Here is a 23,093-nt window from a genome sequence, read left to right on the forward strand (position 1 = left end):
GCCAGGGAGCTCCACTTCCACTCAATCTGCGGGTTCTCCTCGTCAGGTCTCACAGTACCAGAAAATGCATCTGTGGCATTTATTGTAACCTACTTGGAGAGCTTGAGTGATGAGCCTGGGAGCTTCGGCATGATTCTGGACAGTCAAGTACAAACATTAATACATTACAATTATGTACCTAATCGCTTTTGTTTCGAATGAAGCTGTTCGTTTCTGTGATGCATTTACTTTTCTTATGAAACAATCCCAAATAGTCGAGTTCAGGGAGTCAAAGTCCTCAGCTGATAAACCATCAGAGCCCCAAAGATGTGCAGAGAAAAATAATGATACAAGAGGACTCATCTCATCTCATGAAGTGGTACAAGCAGCAATAATTTGTTACATCACTGACTTCCACGCCAGAGATCACCAGAGTGACACCCAACACATATTTCTATTTTTTTATTTCATAATTTCATCGGGCAATTTATGTTGAAATGGTTTGAATGGCTTCTGACTGAAGCACCGAGTCAACAGCAGCCCACTCCCAGCAGCTTTCCAGGGATCTGTGGATGCACCTAATCTGAGACTTTTCTTGACACAGAAGTACCAAAAATCCTTGTGGGACGAGTGCTGGTAATGGAGCCACGGAACAGTCAAAGCTCTATAAGACCCTGTGAACCTGCCTTTTATGTGAATGACACAGCAAATTCAAACCGCAAGTTCATTCAGAAGCTTCTTTATGGAGGTCACGAATGAAGTTAGAAGTAGTCACTTTTCCACAGACTTCCATGTAAACCTTTTTTCCTCCTTTTTTTTTGCAGCCACAGAAGACATCCTCTTCTCTTCATTAGACAGAAAACAGGTTCATAGCGTCTTTTCTTCATCCATTTTATATAGTTGAAATTCTATTTAATTACAGATAATGTAGATGCAGGATACTTCATGATTTGTTTCATAAACTTAACTTCATATGCTAATACATTTATTTCCACTGTCTCAGGGATGCAGCACATTTTGCTTTTACATGATTAAACTGAACTGTTTGAAATAACATTACTGTTTTGGTTTATTTCTTATAACAGAATTAGCGAGTTTGAAATATATTGGAATACTAAAATACTAAAAGGATGTAAATTAGTAACTGATATAAAGCTTCAAACAGTCTGCAATAAAATAAAAGTAAATGAAAATCAAAGAATCTCTGTGAAATATATCTTATTGGATTTTCTTATTTGAGGTTAGTAATTTGCACTTAACAGAAATAGACTCAAACTCCCGTGGGAAAAATGAGTCAGCTTTCTGTACCCGGTAAGGCATTTATCACTTTTCTCACACAGAAGACCATCACCAGACTGAACATGGAACACTACGTTATTGTCACAATCACATTTAATCTCCATTACGTTTCTTCACGTTTCCCTTTGCTTGTATTTAAAAGCTTTTCTGTTCTATAAAGTAAACCGAGCGTTTAGTTATTGTTCTCTGTTGCCAAATAAAATCCTTAATCCAAAGAAAAGCATGACGGTAACGATTTTTTTGTGCATTAAAGTAACCGAAACTAAACCAGAAGCAAAGGTGCATCAGTGCTGGTTGATAGTTATGAAAGACAAATGATGTTGTGTTGTTTCAAAGGTCAGTTATGTATTTAATCTCTTTTCATTCAGCTTAGTTTTTTTTTTTAATGAATTGGTATATATTGCAGTCTTTTCTCTAATAAACATGCTTTGGATAAAATGAGCATCTACATTTTCATAAAAGACAGTAAACAAACAAACTGCAAGCAGTACAGCAAGCTGCTGCTGGTATTATCAGCACAGCAGGAATGCGTTGAATGCATCACTGGCCAATCGTTTTGCTTCATTACCCGTAGGTGCAGGGTTTGATTGGAAACACTGTTGCATCATCACACATCATCAGCATGTGGATGTGGATCAGGCGCATTATTCCCAACAGCTTGCGTATTACTTCAATGCCAGAAAAGAAATAGGTTAGTAACCACTGGTTTAGGCTGATTTTCTAACAAGACACGGGCTTTGGATTAAACCCACACTCATAAAGCCATGCTCTGTCCGGGGCCCTGAGGGGTAAACACAAGTCGGCCATCTCTGTTATTGTCATTATCATTACAACCCAGTGTGTGACAGTCCACTTCATCCAGGTTGGCTTGTTGAGAGATTAAGCAGATGCTGGAAACAAATTGGGAAAACAAATTCTCCTAGGACACGCCAAACGAGCTGCAGTCCCTTGGCACTGATGGTGTGAATCATTCCAGCGCTCCCAGCCAGTTGGAGTAGCACAAAGCTAATGCAACACCCGAGGAAGCAAAGCGTTCAGCATAGGCTCCATCTCTGGTTGCAGAGAAGGTTTAGATGCGTCAGGAGCAAGCGTGTTGCGACAAAAACACTTCACGTTGTCATGATAAGGGAAACAAGGAAAAGGCTCATGTTGCTGTGTAAAACATAAGCAGACAGCTTTAAATTCACACCTTTCCTCAAGTGTTTGGATGCCTCACACGCAGCTGAAGAGCTGACTACATCAAGGTTTTTTCCACATTCATGTGCTGAGGCAAAATAAAACTGAGGCACTGCCGTCTCTGGGGGCTGATGGACACAGCTCAGTGATTCAGGTATATTCAACAGCTGGGTGACATGTTCAACACCACCAATTGTTCATATTTCTTTTCTTTCTCTTGTGATTTCTTGATTTAACTGACTTGAATGTGTGTTTGTCTTGCTGCCTACTACTCATTCACAATTACAGCTAAGCACAGTAGCTCTTATGTTTATCCAACCAGGGGAAGAGTTCAAACGTAGCGCACACTAACCTATGCATTCACGATTTCAAGTGCAATTTAAGCTTCATTGAAGGAATGTTTGGATATTTCTATTTTGGACCATCTCCCATATTTCTGCATAATTTTCGTATAAATCGGGCAATTTATGTGAAATGGTTTGAATGGCTTTTTGAGTTTAATGCTATCATGGCCGATGAGCTGTGGCAGCCTGATCAACTGTAATAAATGATTATCAGACTAAGGTTTTGAACGAAAAGCTGCTGGACCTGACTGAATTAAGTCAAATTAGAGTTTAACTATTGTCAAATTAAGCAATGTTTGGAGTCATGTGCTCCAATAATAGACAAACAAAACTGGTTGAACACAATTGGTTGGAATATGTCCAATTAACCCGAGTTACCACAAAGTATCTATTTTATAAGTCTGTCCTACTGTCAATAAAGGTAAAATAATGACGAGGAGAGGTCAGGGTCACTGCCTCCCCAGTAGTGGAACAGTATGACAGTTTTATTGAAGCAGTGACCCCCTCATTTTGTGTCTATTGACAGTTGTATATCAGACGTTTGGTAGTCAATTGATAAGGATTTAAGATGCTGGGAATGGGCAGCTTGTGGCTTAGTGGTTACCACTGTTGCCTCAAAGCAAGAAGGTTCCTGGTTCGACTCCCTGGCCCGGCAGAAGTCCGTCTGTGTGGGGTTTGCATGTTCCCCCCGTGCTTGCATGGTTTAACTCCGGGTACTCCGGCTTCTTCCCACAGTCCAAAAACATGCATACTAGGTTAAATGATGATTCTAAATTGCCCGTAGGTGTGAGTGTGAGTGTGTCTGGTTGTCTGTCTGTATATGTGGCCCTGCGATGGACTGGTGACCTGTCCAGGGTGAAACCCTGCCTCTCGCCTGTGATGAGCTGGGATAGGCTCCAGCAGACACCGTGACCCTGCACAGGATAAGCGGGTATAGAAAATGGATGGATGGATACTCAATGTCTGAGTATAAGCAGTTCTTTTTTTGTACACACAGGTAAAATGACCTTGATTTGTCTGTAGAGACCATATACACACCACCACTTCAGTTAAATTACTTCTTTTTTCCTTTTGGAGATTTATTTTATTCCTTCATCACATTTGTGTGTTTTTCAGATGGACAGATTAGTTAGTATAACATTTTCTCCTGACTGGAATATTTTTATGTATTCACGTAAACCAAAACCAATGAACTATTTATGTTTAAATCTAATGATATGGTTTAGGTGTCTAATTCCAACCAAATCGTAAATGAATGTTAATGTAAACAGCAAAATGTATGGATGCAACGGCTGAATTGGACCAACATTTTTGTTTCCAAGGGAACAGTGAAGTTTTCCATCTATTAGAACAGCAAAAGGCTTGTGTTAACAAGTTCAACAGACTGTGTTGCATGGTCACGACTGTCTACACAAATGAATGAATCCTGCAACAGATTTAATACATCATATGTAACATTAAAAAAATAAAATTAAAAAACTGTCTTTAGAGTACAACGAGAGATTGGAGAGTACTGGTAGTTGTTGTTTAACTACTGTAGTGGAAGTTGTTCTAAAAGCACATAAAATTTTAATTCGAGGGAGTATTTTTTAATCTTTTACAAAGTGTCGTCTAGCTGCAGCGATCTTATATAACTGCTACCCGCACAAACCAGACAGAGTAAGTTCCAGCTCCTGTCCCAGACATCTGAGCATCACTTACGGTGGTGCTATCACACATCAGCAATGTGCATGAAACGTAATGAAACAGTCTCACAGAAATACTGTTGACATCACGGCAGAGGAGACTGAGAGACTCAGGAGAAAAAGTAATGACGCAATAGAAAATGAGAGCGTGACCAAAGAAAAGTATCTTAGCATCTTAACCTCCCCCACCTATTGGGGGACCCAAAGTGCTAAAATCGCAAAAGTTCCTCTGTGCCGCTTAAAGTCAGTAAAGCAGATTATTAACGGCCTTGGCACCAGCATTGTTCTTTGAGTCACATCCAAACTGTTTTTAATTCCTTTCCTTTTCAGGTCACGAGAGGAAAAACGGTGACACAGCTTTGTTCAGGAGACGGCTCATTGCCAATTTTACGCTCCATAAAGGGTCACATTCGCACATCTCATATCCTTTTGTGACTCAACAACATACAAACTAATGATTTTTGATTTCCCATATCAACTCAATATAGGCCTTCTTCTTGTCAATCAATAAATAAACAAGCACTGTTTTTTCCTCTGTGTCACATGACTCCACAGCTGCTATTTTTCTTTGCACACGCACTGTAATTTAAATCCCAATGCAAAATGCATTCACTTGTCCATTAAATGTAAATGAATTTGCTGCTGACAGTTTTTATCAGATGCATTATCATGCATTGTTCAGTGTTTGTCTGAAGCAGCAAATTACAAATAAGTTAGTAAGTCGCTTTTACTTCTTGTTTATTTTCCATCCATCCATTCAGACCTCCCACTCACCAACTACCCTCTCTTCCGTGGCAATACTGGAGCATTACCAGGCCAGCCGACACATGAAACCTCTGGATCTCCAACCACTTCAGCAAGCCTGGAACACCTCCCCAGGGAGATGTCCAGGAGATGTCGTAACCAGACACCAGAATCAGCTTGAGTGGCGCAGCTTGATGTGTGGAAGCAGTAGCCCCTTTCACACAGAGATTCCGCAATATTGGTGTAAAGAAGTCCTGCCAATACGCCGCCTTTGTTGGTTCACACAGAACCATACAACGCCGGCATAACGCCGCTCCCGTCTGTAAATTCACACAGCATGCCGGCGTTCCGCAATCAGAGGCGTGACGACAGCGTCAGTCCGACCGTCATGTCAGCGGCATGCCGGCTGTGTCATTCACACAGACCCCGTTTCGTCTCTGTGACGGCTCTGTGACTACCTCCGCTGCCGGCTTATTGGTGGGGCCACTTGGCCCCCCCATTCCGCCTCCGTGACTTTCACACAGAACAGCGAGGCGGCTTAAAGGCGCAACGTTCCCGCCTCGAACTGGCTGTGTGAAAGGGCCTACTGACTCTACTTCAAGTCCTTCCAAAATGGATTAGATCCTCACCCCGTCTCCTGTCTCTAAGGGAAGATCCAGCCACGCTGTGGAAGAAACTAATTTCAGCCACTTCTATCCACAATCTTTCAGTCACAGTTTGTGACCAACAGAAAGAGTAGGAGCGAAGATCAACCAGTAAATAGAAAACTTTGGCTTATGGCTCAATTCTCTTTTCAGCATAACAAACCGGTTCACATTAGTTCACATTACTGCCAATGTCACATGTATCTGGTTGCCAATCTCCCACTCCATTTTTCCCCCACTTGTGAACAAGACGCTCAGATACTTAAACTCCTCCACTTGAGGCAACCCATTGTACATGGACGTAACCCTGACTACGGTATATTTAGTTGATACTGCTCAGCATCGTGCACAACCTCAGGTTTCTTCCCAACCAGAGGAGGGAAATTCCACGATAAGCGCCAGTTTTGGGATTGAGTGTCAGAACACCGGGCCCAACACCTTTAATCATTACACATCCCACATGGTACCTAACTCATATGGCCCTTCCTGCAGGTGTTGGGCCCACAGATTGGCTCTTGGGTTGATCCAGGCTGTCAGCCCGTCATGAAATCATTAGCACCTCGACAGATACATGGAGTTGAATCACGCGGCATTTCTATGGCTTGTCAGTCATTGTCTTGAATTTTATTTACATCCCCTGACAGACGTATGCGTGAGATGTTGGTGTCACTTCAATCAAGGTTTGAATAATGATGAGACTGCCTGGGGAAGGATGTCAGAGCAGCATCACATGTGGCTGACAACTGATGCTGAAACACATGACCGCTGTTTAGAAAGGGTTGTCTCTAATTAGGCATAGATGGTTCCTCTATAAACCCACCTAATGTCTCCACCCATTATTATTTTCAAATGAATATCCCTTATCTTGGAGATGCTGAGGAGACCACTGACTGGTCACTGCTTACAGTTAAGTGACGTTAAGTGTGTTTTCCCAAAAATAGCATAATTACATACAAAAACTGTTTAAGGATAGAGATGGGCAATATGAGTTAAGGGGGGAACATAATATCAAACAACCAACAGTTAAAACAACACTTAAAAGTATGTGTATTTCAGTTACAGGGGTTAAGTTGTGGAACAGCTTGCCAGATAATCTGAAACAAAGTAAAAACATCAGACAGTTCAAAAATAGTTTAAAACACATCATGATTAGTAAATACCAACAAGATTAAAGGATAAGACGCAAGAGAGAGAATTATGGAATTATGCACGTAATAATTACTGATCTTTTTGTCCTTGTTTTAATCAGGACTATTTACTATTTATTTTTCCTTTTTTTTTCTTTTCTTACTGGTTCTTTGTTGTTACATATATTTTTCTTTCGTGTTTGCTTCTTTTTTGGGTGGAAATGCTAGAAAGCATTTGTTATAGAAAGTTTAAATAATAATAATGTGAAGGTTAAAGGGTAGGCATTTATAAGCTCAGAGCTTCAGCCTACTCCTTTTCGATCCAAATGATTACACGACATGTTATGAATGAGTGTACCATACTGAGCACGTGATCTAAATAAATAAATAAATAATTATGAACATCCTTTCTCATATAAAATTATTATTTTTAGCACATATTTAGTGTCTGTTGCACTGGGCCTCATCACAATTAATCTTAAATTTCCACTGGAACGATTAAGACATTAATCAAAAGGCTGTGACCAAACTTCTATAAAAGCTCTGGGTTGTGAAAGAGGGACATAACTCAATATTGCTGGACATGTGTTTAAAGACATTGTCCTTTCAGAGGCAAAAACCCCCCCAAACCAACAAATAACAAAATAGGTGTTCATGTTTCCGATTAAATAAACTTCACAGGAGTCAGTTTGTTACAATCCAACTGAGACTTTAACATGCAGTCTGTTGTATATTTATAGAGAATCAGCAGTCAAGTGATGGATATTCAGATCTCACCACTGTGCACTATTTTATTTGGCTGAATGCCACGCAGCCCCCGTTGTATTATGAAGTTTGCTAAATACAACGTCATGTTTTGTTTAGTGAGTCAGGCAGGCACTAAACTTTCCATTGAGGCACTGAAGCATAAAGCTGACGCACAGTAGATAAACATTTGCTGGTCATGTGAGCAAAGAGGCAGCAGCGATGGGAGTCACTTCTGTAAACTTTCTCAGAAATTCAGACTAACATCGAGTTTTTCCATCCCGTAATAATAGTTGATGTTTCTACATTTCTGTCTGTACACTCTTCTACAACTGAAAGTAAGGGTAGAGATTATGTAAGTAGTACTGTTTGTATTGAGGAACCAAATGGAAAGGCCAAAATTGTTCAGATCATCAAGCTCAAGCTTGGCCCATGCCTGAAGGTTTCTTTGGCCCACATTGAGCTTTGAGTGGCAGCATTGAATCAAGTTGAGTGTGGCTAGTTAAACTTGGCCACATATCCAACAGACGTTGTCTAAATACTAATTTTCTCTAAGCTATTGGGCCTCAAGCCTTGCCATGTCAAATCTATCTTATTAAATATGGACCTAATCTACATTATCCAACACGTCCCAAAACCAAAGTTTGACCCAGTTGATGAACTTTGGGATGTGCCTAACCCACAATAACTCCCATGTGCCATAACTGAGCCACAAATGCGGAAAGTATAAATACACAAAACTGTTCATATAATATGTTATTTTAAAGTGAAACTCAGATTTCTGAGCAGGGTAGACATCTAAAAACATATGTCCTGGAGCTGGAACTCTGCTTATTACTCAAAACTGTACTAACATTAAGCTAAATGTATACCTTGTTTTCTGGGTGGTTTTTTTTTTTTAAACCTTTCTGAATAGTTATGTGAACTCTATATTTTTTGTGCGGGATACAGACAGAAAACACAGCTTTGGTGCGGTTGCTTCCTTTGGTTTGGTTTATAAGATGTGACTAATGTGAATTGATGATGAGGATGAGTTAGATTAGAGATTGTTATAATGTACCTGTACTAAATTGTAGTTAGTTGTTGTTGTTCTTGATTTCTGTGAGTAACTGCAGTCCTGATGTCTCCTTTTGTTAACATATGTGCCTCTTGTCCTCCTAATATTTCTTTTTTTCTTTATCTCTGCAAGCTACTTTAGAGTTTTTGTACTGTTTCGCTTCTTTTCATTGCCTTTCTGGTCATTTTTATCACGTACTGATAAACTATGGCGCAGAATAAGGGCCAAAATTAAGAGGCCCTTATTCCGCGCCATACTAAACATGACATGTTTGCAGCGTGTGGAAAGTATAGTGTAATATAATAATTAATAATTAATATGCCAATTATTAATCAGGAGAGTGTCCTCACTCATTCTTGGCGACAAATGGAAGTGTACAGTAAATCCACCTTGTGCAAATGTGTCATTGAAATTTGTAAAACGGAACCATGCGTTGGAATGACCTTGCCAGTTTGGTAATTACATGGTAAAATCCAGTTAAGGAGTTTTTTGTGTCTAATTTGTGTGTAATTAGGTGCAGCGTTAAAACAATAGCCTACAATTATAATAGCACAGACTACCAGTTTTACATTTTCTAGAACCACTTGGACGATAGCCATATTTTTAGGATTTTATTGATGATTTAAGTTTTTCCTGGATGTTTCACGTGTTTGGAAACTGCATGTCTGGTTTTCATTTCAAAGTAAACTAATCGGTAGATTGTCTGTTGCAGGCTCTCAAATTTGTGTAATGGCCCTTTTCGACTAGTACCTACTCAGCGCCCCCCGACTCGGGACGGCTCGTCACGCCTTGTACCGCCTCCACCTGCTTTTTCCTCGTTTGTTTTTCGACACCCAGGTGAGAAGTGGGCGGATTGGAACCAAGCTGCTGTGACGTATTTAGACTAAAGATGTAGAACATGGAGGAGATGATATATGTGCTGCTGGGTCTGGCTTGTGTTCGATATCAAGTTAAAAAATGATAGTGAAAGAACTTCAAGCGGCAACGTTTTTTTTTTAAATTTTGTTCGTTGGCGCTGATGAGAAATAAAGCCTGAATTATGGTTCCGCGTTAAATCGACAACGTAGCGTACGGCGTACGTTGCGCGTCGCCGCGTACCCTACGCCGTAGGCTCTGCGTTGGTGTAACGCGGAAATATAAATCAGCCTTCAGCTGGGAGCCGTGAGCGGCTGGGAAGTGACCGAGAGCCTGTTTGATCTGGACGTTCCTTATCGCCCGTCTAGATCCCTTTTTAATTCTCTCCTCAGCCACAAGGTTTATGAACATCTGCACCTCAGAGTTGGATCACCAAACAGACTTTTGCGCTGCCACTGCCTGTCGGATAAAATGAGGAAGCCGCGGACTGCTCTCGCACTGACTCCCCGCTTCCTGATTCAAATGTCTGATGGCCCCGCCCCCCGACCAATCGGTGGCGTGTATTGTGATGATGTCAGATACAGGGCCGACTCAGCACAAAAAGGTGGAAAAGGGCCATTAGACTCTTGTTACAAGTTAACAAAATTCTTCGGTTTCTTCGGTAAAGCTTAGAGAGGTTTAATGAGTCATCTTTGTTATATAAAAAAGGTTCTGCCATCACGGAGATTAGGAGACATCTGCTGCAACTGTTTTCGCTATATTGACGTTGGTTAGTCGTAATATGATAGTTTGGGACCAAGGTAAGTTTATTTTTATCTTCTTTTCATTTCATATGTAATTGCATTTAAATCTTTTAATCTATTAAATCTCTCTTTGAGCCTTTGGACATGAATTGTGTTCCATAAATAAACTCACCTTGACTTTTTTTATGAAAGCAGATAAGAGTCACTTCTTTCTGAGAATATGCTGATTCTCATCATTTCTAAGCAATGAGGGGAATTAGATTTCTTAGAAAAGCAGAGATGTATTGCAGCTTCACATAAACCACCTGCACAGATGATTAAATATTGCTACCATTTTGATGAACAGTCGGGCACAGTTAAAGAGGACACACCAAAAAGAACAATGTCAAACCAGTGATGTAAGGATTTACGCAAACGGCAGCCTATCAGGAGAATATTAAAAAGCTTTATTCAAATAATGTGGAGCTGGTCACTTCCACCAGGACACAGAAAGAGGACAGGCACATTTATCTCCTCATAGTGAATGATGCCTGTGGCGCAGGATAATCAGCATTTGTGGACAATCAGCACAGGCCACAGAGTGAAAACAGATCATTATAAATCAACATCTACATCACCGCAAGGAGTCAGGGGAATTTAAAAGGAGGTGCCTGTCTTTTGTTGGTATAAGTGCATTTCACCAGAACATCAAATAAATCAGCCAATAAGAGATTCAACAACCTTCAATCAAATCCTGTTATTACTAAGCAGCATATGATAATTAAAATGCCACCTTGTGAATCAGGATTAATGCCAGGCTTAGATGAAATGAAGGAGGGGAAACCTTTATGTAAAATCAGAGAAGTTAAAACACTTTTTGACTTGTTTGAAGCAGCTTATCGATATACAGCAGGCTGCATGGGCTGTAAGTTGATTTGACTGCGTATCCCAGAAGAGTAAAAAGCCAAAAACGGTTGGGAACTTCCTTGTGAACAGAAACTTCTTCTGAAGAGCTGCAACCCACACAGAGACTTTTAGGCAAGGGAAAAGCTTTTTCCAAACTTCATCACGCAGGGATGCACGAGTCATGCGAAGTGAGCTTTGTCATCCTTTCAGCTGTTTAAATTTTCAGGACCGGCCCTGTGGCAGCTCCGCCTCATAAATGCTGAGTCCAAAGCTCTTGCATAATTATGAAATTGCTAACGTGCACTTATGTCACAAGCAGTTTGTCCCTTGACCTTTTTGTCTTTGAAACTTGTTTAATTTAGAAAAATACATTTGCAAATCACTGCCTCTTCCGTCGTGCAAAAATGAAAGTGAAATGAATTTCTCTCCCTCTCTCTCACTCTCTCACTCTTTCTCTCTCTTTGTGTTTTCCAGCTCCATGTCACATAACATCTAAGCGTGTCTCCATGATGGGTTTGGAGGGCAGAGCCTCCGTGCAGACTGCAGCGTTGTGTTATGCAAGGTAATTTGTTCTGTTTTGGTGCTTTTTTTGTCCAAACAACATGTCAAGAGTTATAATGACTTTATCCCCCAAATCACTTCAAACACAGGAGCCGTTGCACAGTGGGACACAGATCAATTCATCTCCAGTTAAATTAAACAGTAAAGTGAAACTCTTCTAGCTGATGATGAACATTATTTCTCCACTGACTTGTTGTGAATATTTTCTGTGTTGTATTTCTATGATTTGAACAGTTTGATGAACTGGTTCTAAAAAATAAAGAGAGAAAAATATTTTCACTGCCAGTTTTTACAACGTAGCAATAAGGAAATGTAACTAAATATACACCGAAATAAAATAATAGTGAAATAATGGATCCACTCAGGAATCAAACAATATTTCTTTTGTTTTTTAGTAAGTCTTATGTTCCTGCAGTTCCGTGACCTTTTCTTACTTCATTTAAAACTGTGCGTGCCATCAATGACAAAACCATAATCTGACTTTTCATTTTTGCCACAGTGCCAAGAATACAATAACTTATATAATCCCCAACTGTCACATGTCACAGACATGTGTTTATGGTGTTCAGGTGGCTCTTCATTTCTTTGTGATAATGTTGCATCAGCTAAAAGTTCAATGATCACATCTCATTATTTTCTCCACTTAATAATCACTTTTAAAAGATTTTGGTTCTGTTCTAAAGCATTTAGAGGGCTTGACCAAAGGTCTGTCCCTTACCTGAATAATGTGCTGCTTAAATCTAACCCGAATGCACATATGATCCCTGGTGTTTTATTCAGAGCACCATGTGGTACAATAGAAATTCCCTAAAGTATAATAAAAACAAACCCAGTATTCAGTTAACATCCAATTCATGGCATCAGTGTTCATGTGGTGTACTTCTCCTGATGTCTGCAGAACGAGTGCACTAATTGCACATGCAGGAGGAAAGTAAACAAGACACGTGCTTAACTGCCTGGCCTTGTGTTTATACTGCAAATTCTTCTCCTTACTTGCCTGGCCGAACACAATAAAAAGCTGCTCTTCACAAGGTCACCATCATGTTTGTGTCTGATATACCAGTGAAGTTTGACTGCTTGTTTGTTGTTTTATCGTGGCATGTCATCATGCCCTCCACTGCAGCTGTACTATCTCCATGACACATGTCTGCAAAAAAAGAGTCTGGGCTCCACCTGTGACCATTTCTAGCAGAGAAAAAGATCGCAGTGACCTGTGCTAAACACTAAGGCCGAGATGCAGTGACAGTTGCCCGGCAAAATGTTGTCAGAGGAGAATTTGTTTTGATAGAGGTGCTGCATAAACATTCAAGAACATTGCTGTTCGTCAGCAAGTGTTACAAACACATCCTTAGATCTTTAAAACCTTTTACCGGGAGAGGCATGAAGGCCTGTCAGAAACCTTTTCAGTCAAACGTCGCCATTCCCCGTGCAACAAAGGTGATTTTAAAATCAAAACTGCAATGTTCCTTCCCATTCTCAGACAGCATCACATACTGCAGACAAAGGCAGAGATAAGCTTCCAGTGTCAGCTCTCAACTTGTTCAATGTAGCAAAATGCATATCTGCATCATTGTCCGGTACGAGCCGATTCTTTCATAAACCAGTTGTTTAACAAGAAAACTAATTTAAGAAAGAGTAAACACTATGTTGAAAAGAAAGGTAAGCTAAAGATATAAAAGATGCATCATTTTAAATGCATTACACTCCAGACCAAGTGGGGGCAGTATATCACAAGAAGGTTAGTTTGTCAGCCCCTGGGATAAGACACAAAGAGGTGCAGAATTAACAGCCCTCCCCCTTATCCTCTACCGCCAAACGTTACTCCACAATGCATATTGTTTTCTTTTTTTCAGTGCATGAATGTGTGTGTTCTCCACAAGTCCACTTTGACAGTTTGATCTTACACATTTTACTAACATCGGGTTCCAATATTCTGCCAGACATGACTAAAATCATATTCTGTTTTCATGACAGCAAATATGGAAATACAGTACAGTGGCATGTTGAGGAAGCGTTGCAACTTAGATGTAATTATCTGCATAAATAAGCAAGAATAGTTTCTGCCATTCATGAATGATTAAGGACTTTGCAAGCTCCTCAGCATATTTTATTTCTTTATTTGCTAAAAGTTATTGGCATCAGGACAAAAAACATCAATGATGACTCTCTTTTTCCATCACTTATTATCGTTCATTTATTCAATTCCAGATGTGATTTAATTCCAAACATTCTCTTCATTTTCTTTCTTTTTTCTTATTTTTTGTGCGGTAGGAGGGATTGTTTGCCTTGATTAGTTTTGCTTATTCACCCTGCAACCAATGTCAACAGACTGCTGTGCAGTTCAGACTAACACAGTTCACTGTCTTGTAATCAGGAGTCCTGAAGTTGTTTTGATGTTCACACTGAGTGACTAATCAGCAACTAGGGGTCACACAATATACAATCTGAAAGTGACTTGACATGAAAACACTGAAAATCCATGGATCCGGCAGAAGCCCGCTGGTCTTGAATATTTATGCAGCGGGGTGCGGGGCAGAAACATATTGTTGCTTGTGCACCAGAGCAGCAGTTTTCAAAATTCACACCACCAACTGTTCTAACATGTCTGTACTGGATGGGAAAGCATTTTCATCGGTATTTACTTTAATGGATTTTCTATACTTGATTGAAAATGAATATCATGAAACTTAATCAGAAAAGGAAGCGAATAGTTTGCACAGAATGTTGTGTTTAGCGGGTAAAATACAAAGAATGTACTTATTTCTTTGTTGTCCAAAAACTAAGCTACACAGTTGTTCTTTTTTTAGCACGCGCCACAGAGCCCCTCAGATAAAAGCCTCTTGATCCTCTCACAAGAAGAGCTACAGCATTTGACTTTCCAGTGTCACATCTCTTTCATTTCAGTTGTAGATTTATTTGTTTTGTCTTATCTTTTCAGCACCGCCACACTCACCGCTCTGCTCTGAGAGGAACTGAAGTATCTGTCTCCAGTGGTCTGATGATGATGAAGCCCATGTGGAATAGCTGGTGAGGGTTACATTCTGTCTGCACTCAGCCACTTATGGCACAAACCTCTTAAGCGGACTTAATAATAATGATGTTGCTAATGTAAGTAATTACCATTAACAATTCAGGATGTGCCCTCATTATGCAATAGCAGAAAATGGACTGCCAAATCAAAGTCGCTGCCAGCAATGAAAATAAGGAGAAGATCAGATATTTTATTCATTGTCAGTCCACATATAGAAATATTAGACTCACTGACCCAGAGGGGGTTTGGAGAGTGAGCCAGTTTCTTTTTTCAGCATCAGCGTCTGTCACATTTGACTACATTAAACTACCCGTTACGTCAACAACTCATGCACTGGTGGCGACAGGGCAACTAAATCAAGATTTTTCTTCTTTTTTATTTTTGGTTGCTGCAGCCTTAACTCTACCTAGATGTCATCTTAAGATTTTAGCAGCTCAAACAGACTAAGGATCATTGATGCATTTACCTTTTGATAGATAGACGAGAGATGAGATGTTTAATTCCTCAGTCAAAGCAATGAGTATATCTATCTATTGAATAAGAAGGATTCCCACAGCCAAGTAATCATTGTACAGAAACTATTCTAAAGGACAAAACTCACCATAACAAGAGGAAAACACAAACATTATGAATATAGTATTGGGGAAAAAAGATGTCTTTATTAACACTAAATGCTTCCAGATGTGCAAGCAGCCCATTCCGCATGCTCTAAAGGACCACTACGATCAGAAATGTGGGCTTTTAAACTCGGAGCTGGTAACAAGCCGAGAGCCCCCTCATGTACTGGCCAATTTGGCGTATATGGTTTCCAAAAATCATTTCAAATTTCAATTTCTGACCAAAGGACAGCTTTCCACTTTGTCTCAGTCCATTTTAAATGAGCTTTGGCACAGAGAAGACAGCAACATTCAGCTATTTGCTTCATCTCTGCATGCACATAGCTTTAACCTGCATTTATGGATGTCACGGCGAACTAGCTCCTAAACGGTGAGTGTGTTTCCATTAGTGGGGGGTTCAGGGTAAACCCATCAGACAGGACCCTCTAACAGGGTCGACCTCTTTTCACCCCTTTCAGCTGGTGTGTCTCCATTACACTGTAGCGCCAAACAAGAACATTTGACCGAACAAACAGTGATGGGGATAATGCCCCTTTTTTGCCTTTTGCAAACAACCAGCAGCATAAACGTGGACGTCAAAGAAGAAGGCAGCAAAATGAGAAAGAGAAGACGAAACAAGTAAACAGAAAGGGACAGAGATGCTTTTTTTGCATTTTTGTTTGCTTTTTTAACATAAACTGCAGTGGTAGTGATTGACATTAAAAAGAAACCTTGCCGGACCCTTTCATTGGTGTACTAAACCAAAAAGGCCCGAACTGACTTGTCGGTAGATCTGCCGTTTTTTCCTGTAATCTTCATTAAATCATGCAAAATGTTTCCGGTCCAAATGTTTAAAATGAGTTGTGTTCACGTGATTCACGTTCACGTGAGAGGGCTTAATGCAATTTAGAAACCCGAATAAGAAGAGACCCCCCCACTCTGGGATTTGAAACTCATTGCAATCCGTTTTTATTTGCATTTTTCTTCACAGCATCACAACTTTTTTGAAGTGGAGATTGCATTCTGTTGTGTCCTTTTCGGTTTATGCTGATCAAAACAGTTCAGAATATGGTCTTTTTTCAGACAGATAAGTTGCTGCTGAAATTATATATTTCATTTTTTTTCAAGCACACAATTACCACAACTATATAAACAAAATGTTCTGCCTGGAGCTAAGTACCACACAACAATACTGAGCGTGTGCGTAATTTGGAGTCCTACCCTTTCATTTAGTTTCTGTAAACATACTGAGCTATCATATTCTGCATTACATGAAGCCTGTTTTACTGTAAGTCAACATGTGTTAAAAACGGAGCCACCTGGCCACAGAAAGCAGCACACCTGCTCCCCGAACCTCGCATTCACATGTTCCTGTTCACGTCACATGTCAAACACACATCAGATTACACACAGATACAGCAGTTTATGTCCTCAGATTTGTCCTTTGTGTGCTATACATCATCATCACAATGACGAGACCACCACCCCTGGAGGTGAGTGACTGTAATAGGAGGACGACTGTGATGCAAGGCCCCCAGAGCTTCAGACTGTTATCACATCCAGTTCCCTGATGCTGCTTTCACACTCACAGCTTGCTCATTTTCCCCTCATGGTGTGCCTCTCATCATTTCAATCTTTCGCCTGAAGTCGCTACCATCAGCCTCCCCTCTGTTCTGTGGAAAGTGGGGACTGATTACTGATTGCAACATCTCTCTTCTTCTTCAAATAAAAGAAGCTTGTGCCACAGATGCCCTCACACATGTGTGAACTGCTCATCGGCCAGGATATGTCAGGAAATAAGACACTTGTGTTTATTTTTACTTTTTTTTAACATCTTTTAACAAAGTAGTTGTTTCCTTCTATGTTACGATGGCTGGACTTCAATATAAGCTTGTGTATGGTATTGTGCAACTACAGTATCTGCAGTGCTCGTGTCGTGTGGCAGACGTCCAGTGGAACAGTAAGGCTCTGGTGTTGTCATTAATACTTAACGACAGGCTGAAAAGCCACTCGCTGTGTTTTGTAGCATAGTGGGGGCTCACAATTACAGAATGGAGTCACATGACACTTGGCTGGCATATTGTACACATTGGTGTCCACATCTATAGGGTTACAAGTCACAGGTCACGAACGACAGCTGCACCTGTCACCAAATACACGAGGGAAGACTCGTCTTCCAAGCACGTGAGAGGGACGTGGTAGAGCAAGACTGTGATCTTTATATGAGGAAGTTGGTACAATTCCACTCACACAAATAGAAATATGAGGTATTTTCAGCCAAAACACTACTGTAGATTTACTCCAAGACCTGTTAGGATGTCACGTCTGCTCTGGAAGCAGGATGCACACGATCGCTGAGACCTCAATCGCACTCCGACAAAAACCTGAGACTTTTCTCTTTCCTTAAATCTATCTTCAACTGGAAACACTCTCAGACAAAGCTCCTATTACAATAGAGCGGATGAATTCACTACATCTGAATAGACACAGCATGAGCATAAAAACAGTGAGAAGGCTGTTAAATAAATCTCAGCGGTGGAAAAGCCAAATGAAAGGGCGACGTGGTGAGCAGAGATCAGTCTATTTGTATAACGCTGGCCGGAGAGATGGACTTTTCTCATTTTACCACTTTATGCAGTTGTCATTTCTACAACATTCTACATTTCTTTGTTTTGATACAAATGCTATAAAAACAAACCTCTTTGTGGCTTGTGTTGCACCGCACTGAGGTGTCAATAAGGCCAGAGAAGCTGATGTGTTGTAGCGTTGTAGGTGGGAATTTGAGAAACTGTCTTTAGATGTGATATATGGTGATGGACTAACAAAACAATGTTGCCAGTGCTCAGGTGTGTATGTTTGGATGTCTGAGGTCAGTATCACTTCCACTTCACAAACTCTCATACAGCTCAAGTCTGGGACTTTATCTGGAGCCACCCAGGTTTGAAATGATCCACCTCTGAGCCCTCGCTCAAAGTAAAGCCTTCCCATTTTTGTCTTCACCCAGTATTAACATCAAATTAGGCTGCATTTTCTCTACATTTGTAAGTGGAAATTAAAACAGTTTTATTCTTGCTTTTTTATTTTTCCAAAAACAGCATATTTTCAATAATATGCTAATGAAATCAGTTAATCATGATCTGACGGTGGTTTTCTTTACTTTTTTTGCCGTCAGAGATAGGATATTTATTTATTATTCGTCACTGACTGCTCCTGCACTAGCAATAATTGTTCCATTATTATTTTTTAAATGTATAGAACTACAAAAAGTAGACCACAGAAGCCTCTTTATTTAACTTTAACCTCTGAAAATAGAAAAATACTTTAGAAATATACCCGTAACAATGCCCATGTACATGGAGCCTGTATGTGACGGAGGAATACCAACATGACTTTGATTATCACTCGCTAGCTTGCTGTTACATAACTTAAGCGTTGCCATCTGTAGTGTGATGTTTTTCCCCTAAACTGAACTAGTTTAATTTATGAATTACAAAGCGATTGAAGCAAAAAGAAAGCGTAGTACCAACTATTCATGGCCAAACTCCAGAAGAGTGAAGTGCGAGTATTTCAGAGTGGCTTTGCCAGCCAAATGTTTTATTAAATACATTTTTCTGTGTGTTTGTGCGATATCCATTTGTTGTGTGCTGGCACGAGATGTGTGCTCTCTCACATGGTAATAATAATAAGATTTATATCCAAATCCCAGCTGCATGGTAGCTTGAAGCTTTAGGACAGATTGTAAACCTTAAAGAGAATAAAACCTGCAGTGATGTAACTCATACTTGATAGAGAAGTAATTGGATTCTCTATCGTATCTTGCACTAATCATGTCACTGATATTCCTTTAAAGTTATTTTAACTTGTGAAAAAAGGAAATAATATGCCTCCATGTCTCATTTATATGTAAAGAACATACAACCACAGGATGGATTGTCTTCCTGTCTTTGCTGCATGCTGTTTATTTTCTTTTTATCGAAGTTAACCGCTTGAAAAACTAACTCAAATTCAAATGACAGTTATCGTTTACACATCTGGCTAGATGTTGCATTAAATCTATTTTTTTTTCAACAGAAAGCTAATATATATTGTAAGTTAACAATATGGTCAGCTTGTGGTCAAAAAGCTGCTTAAATATCAAGCTGTTAGAAAACAGCATAACATCAACATTGTGTTTTTTTTCTTAACCACCTGTTCAATGTGAGTTCATTATTCAATGTCGTATAGCTGGGTTTTCAGTTAACTGCGGGCTTCTCAGCAGTTACCTTACCTAATATGTTATCACTATATCCCAGAAGCTGTTTCAATTGCTGCTGAGTTCTCAGCAGCCCCGACGCAGATGGGATTTTAGAGATATGTCACTGAAAACAACTGCTTGCTGCAACTAAAAATAAATAAACAAAAGTGCTGAGCATGGTGAAATGCTGCAGCGAGGACTGGACTGAAGAAAAACCAGAAAGCTGACAATTAACCACCATCGAGTTGAGTTGAGATGAGATCAGGAAGATCATTAAGTAGTTTAGTAGTAGTAATTCAGTAGTTTAACACCACAAGCAGCCCTTTTAACACTGACTGCCATATTTTTTTTATTACTGTAATTGTTCTTAACATTGGTTGTTATATTATATTGCTTCCTACCATTTAAATCCAATTTTCTGGAATTTAAAATGCCAGGCTAGGCATAAGATGAAACTGTAGGCAATAATTCACCGAATCTCACAGAGCATCCCCTGTAATAACAACCTCAGCTTTGTAACTGCGTAGTTTCATATGAAGAGAGAGGTTTGAACAAGTGACTTCACTTGACTTCTACAAGTTTGACTTTGAAGGTGTCATTTTATTGCTTTGAATGGATGAAATCCTTCAAAAGGAAATCTGCTGATTCCAACCTTGCAGTGCCTAACCACGAAAATACATGCTGCCATGGAATACAAAGGACTGCGTGCAGAGGCTCTGAGCCTTGGTAGCATGACACTGAAATAGTGTGAGAGAATAAGTACCTGCAGTATTTTACTTTAGTATGGCACTTGAGATTATCTCTCTGTCTGGCCTAGTTACTATCTGCAGCTACTGAGAACATTAAAAAAGAAAAAAAAAATCAAAAAGGTACATGATACAGTGTGTTGCATGAATTAATGATTGTGCACATGCAAGAACTGGTAAGTGCAACAGGTGCAATAGGAAAAAGAGATACACCTGTAAGAATATTTCAGAGTATCTACAAAACATCAACACGTCAAAAATGTGTCTTTAAGTTTAAATAAATGCCACTTCAATTAAGTAGAGAGTCAACTTGAGATTTAAAAAAAAAAAAAAGTTCCTCCAGAGGAGCTGCTCTCTTACCTATGGTCGTAATCACAGTGATGGCGAAATAAAAGGAGCCCGCGAATTTCCACTGCACGCCGGCTTTGTGCGGCTTCAGCTGCAGGACGACCCGCTCCAGGACGTCAAAGTCGTCCGTGGATAAGTTGAAGGCGCGGAGCAGGTCCCGTTTACTATTGACCACCCGCATTTTCTGGGACGTCTCCTCCTGGGATTCCAGCGCGTCGAAGATCGCGGCGCCGACGATCAGGTAGGTGAAGGTGCAGATGATGAGGGCCAGGGTCCGCACGTTCTGCCTCTTCATGGTGGCGTCGTGAGGGGCGAGGTCAGGGCTGCAGGCGGAGGGACAGCGCGGGGCTGGCGGGGCTGGCGGGGCTGGAGGACGGGGAGCTCGGCTGTCTCATGGCGCTGCTGCTGCTCTGACGGAGCAGAGGAGCTCTCTGATTGTTTTATGAGCGCAGGAGCTGTTCATTCAGCACCACCCCTCCCACCATCACACACCCACTTCGCCATTATCCTCCACCCCCATCTGGCTTTCTTTCTCTCTAGTTTCTTCTAAGGGTTTCAAATGTATTGTAGCAAAATATGCTGCACTCTAGTGTACCCATTACTTTAAAGTTGTGTTTTTTGCCATCTGTCATCCCCGCTCCAGTTAAATACAGTATTCTACTACCGGCGTAAAAGGATTTCTGACATTTTCCACAACTGAAGCCCAAACAGCAGAATTTGAAAGTGGCAAGTTGTGGCAAGTGGCAAGTTACTGTATAGACAAGTGGTTGAGAGTCCACAAGCAACGCTGGGTTGGAGGAACTGAAAAGTAACAGCCATAATTTGATGTCTTATCATTTTCAACCAGTGGCGTCAATTCAGTAGAAGCTAAGGTATGGCAAGGTTACGAGTCACAGAACTTAACTAGAGTATCAATCAACACGTCCAGCAAATACTCATCACAGAAGTCTATGTAGCTTATCTGTGTGGTCAAGAACATTGGAACTTTTTCAAATGCAGTCTCACTCACTGCAAAAACTCAAAATCTTACCAGGAATATTTGTCTTATTTCTAGTTAAAATGTCTCATTTTTAGTCAAAAAATCTCATTACACTTAAAACAAGAGTCATCACCAGAAAAATAACTTATTTGACCATTTTCACCTGTTTCAAGTACATTTTCACTTGAAATAAGTCGAAAAATCTGCCAGTGGGACAAGATTTATCTTTTAATTACAAGCAAAAAAATCTTGTTCCACTGGCAGATTTTTCCACTTATTTCAAGTGAAAATCTACTTGAAACAGGTGAAAAGGGTTGTTTTTGAGTCTTGTCTTAAATGTAATGAGATTTTTTTTTTGACATTTTAACTAGAAATAAGACAAATATTCTTGTTAAGATTTTCAGTTTTTGCAGTGTATAATAACGAGTGAAATCGATCATGTTCTGATTTGCATTTTTAGTTATTCTATATGTATTAAGTAATAGAATAATCAATACAAATAGACACAGAGTAATTCCATAAATGTATTTAAAAAACAAACATTTACATTTTCCCTTGAAGCCAAGGTGTGGCGGCTGCCATACATTGCCATACCCAATTGACGCCCCTGTTTTCAACACAAAATTGTCCACATTTAACAATTGAAATACATATTTACAACCCCAGGCAGCACGGGGGTTTAGTGGTTAGCACTGTTGCCTCACAGCAAGAAGGTCCCCGGTTCAACTCCCAGGCCCAGCAGGGTCTTTCTGTGTGGAGTTTGCATGTTCTCCCCGTGCTTGCGTGGGTTCTCTCCGGGTACTCTGGTTTCCTCCCACAGTCCAAAAACATGCATGCTAGGTAAATTGATCATTCTAAATTGCCCGTAGGTGTGAGTGTGCGTGTGTCTGGTTGTTTGTCTGTAAATGTGGCCCTGCGATGGACTTGTGACCTGTCCAGGTGCAACCCCTGCCTCTCACCTGGAAATAGCTGGGATAGGCTCCAGCAGACCCCCGTGACCCTGCAAAGGATAAAGCGGGTAGAGATAATGGATGGATGGATGCATTTGCAACCCCAAAATACAAAAGCTTATTGTTATTCAGTAATCCTCAAGGAGAAACCCTCAGACTGATTTGTGTGCATGCAGTTCTCCAGAGGAACATCTGTGCAGCCACTTCAGTTGATTTGATAATTACTCTGTCAATTGTGAGGTCATGAAATAGAAATGAAAACTAATGACTAAAGTATTTTAATTATTTATTCTGAAACCCAAGTTTGTATCGTCTGGAAAAACATATGTGTACTGCTTGATTGAAAATGTGATCACAGGTTTTCAT

The 23,093-nt window shown here is 40.2% G+C and overlaps 1 protein-coding gene across 1 annotated transcript in view; it reads right to left on the minus strand.

Moving 5' to 3' along the window:
* kcnk3a (potassium channel, subfamily K, member 3a) overlaps positions 1 to 21,198 on the minus strand; it is a 54,047-nt gene extending 32,849 nt beyond the window's left edge. The window contains exon 1 of the mRNA XM_061707134.1: positions 20,811 to 21,198. Within this exon, the coding sequence (XP_061563118.1) occupies positions 20,811 to 21,093 (283 nt within the window). The 5' untranslated portion in view covers positions 21,094 to 21,198. The remainder of the gene's footprint in view (positions 1 to 20,810) is intronic.
* Between the last annotated feature and the right edge of the window lie 1,895 nt (positions 21,199 to 23,093).

Source organism: Cololabis saira, chromosome 18, assembly GCF_033807715.1.
Source record: "Cololabis saira isolate AMF1-May2022 chromosome 18, fColSai1.1, whole genome shotgun sequence".
NCBI classification, from domain to species: domain Eukaryota; kingdom Metazoa; phylum Chordata; class Actinopteri; order Beloniformes; family Belonidae; genus Cololabis; species Cololabis saira.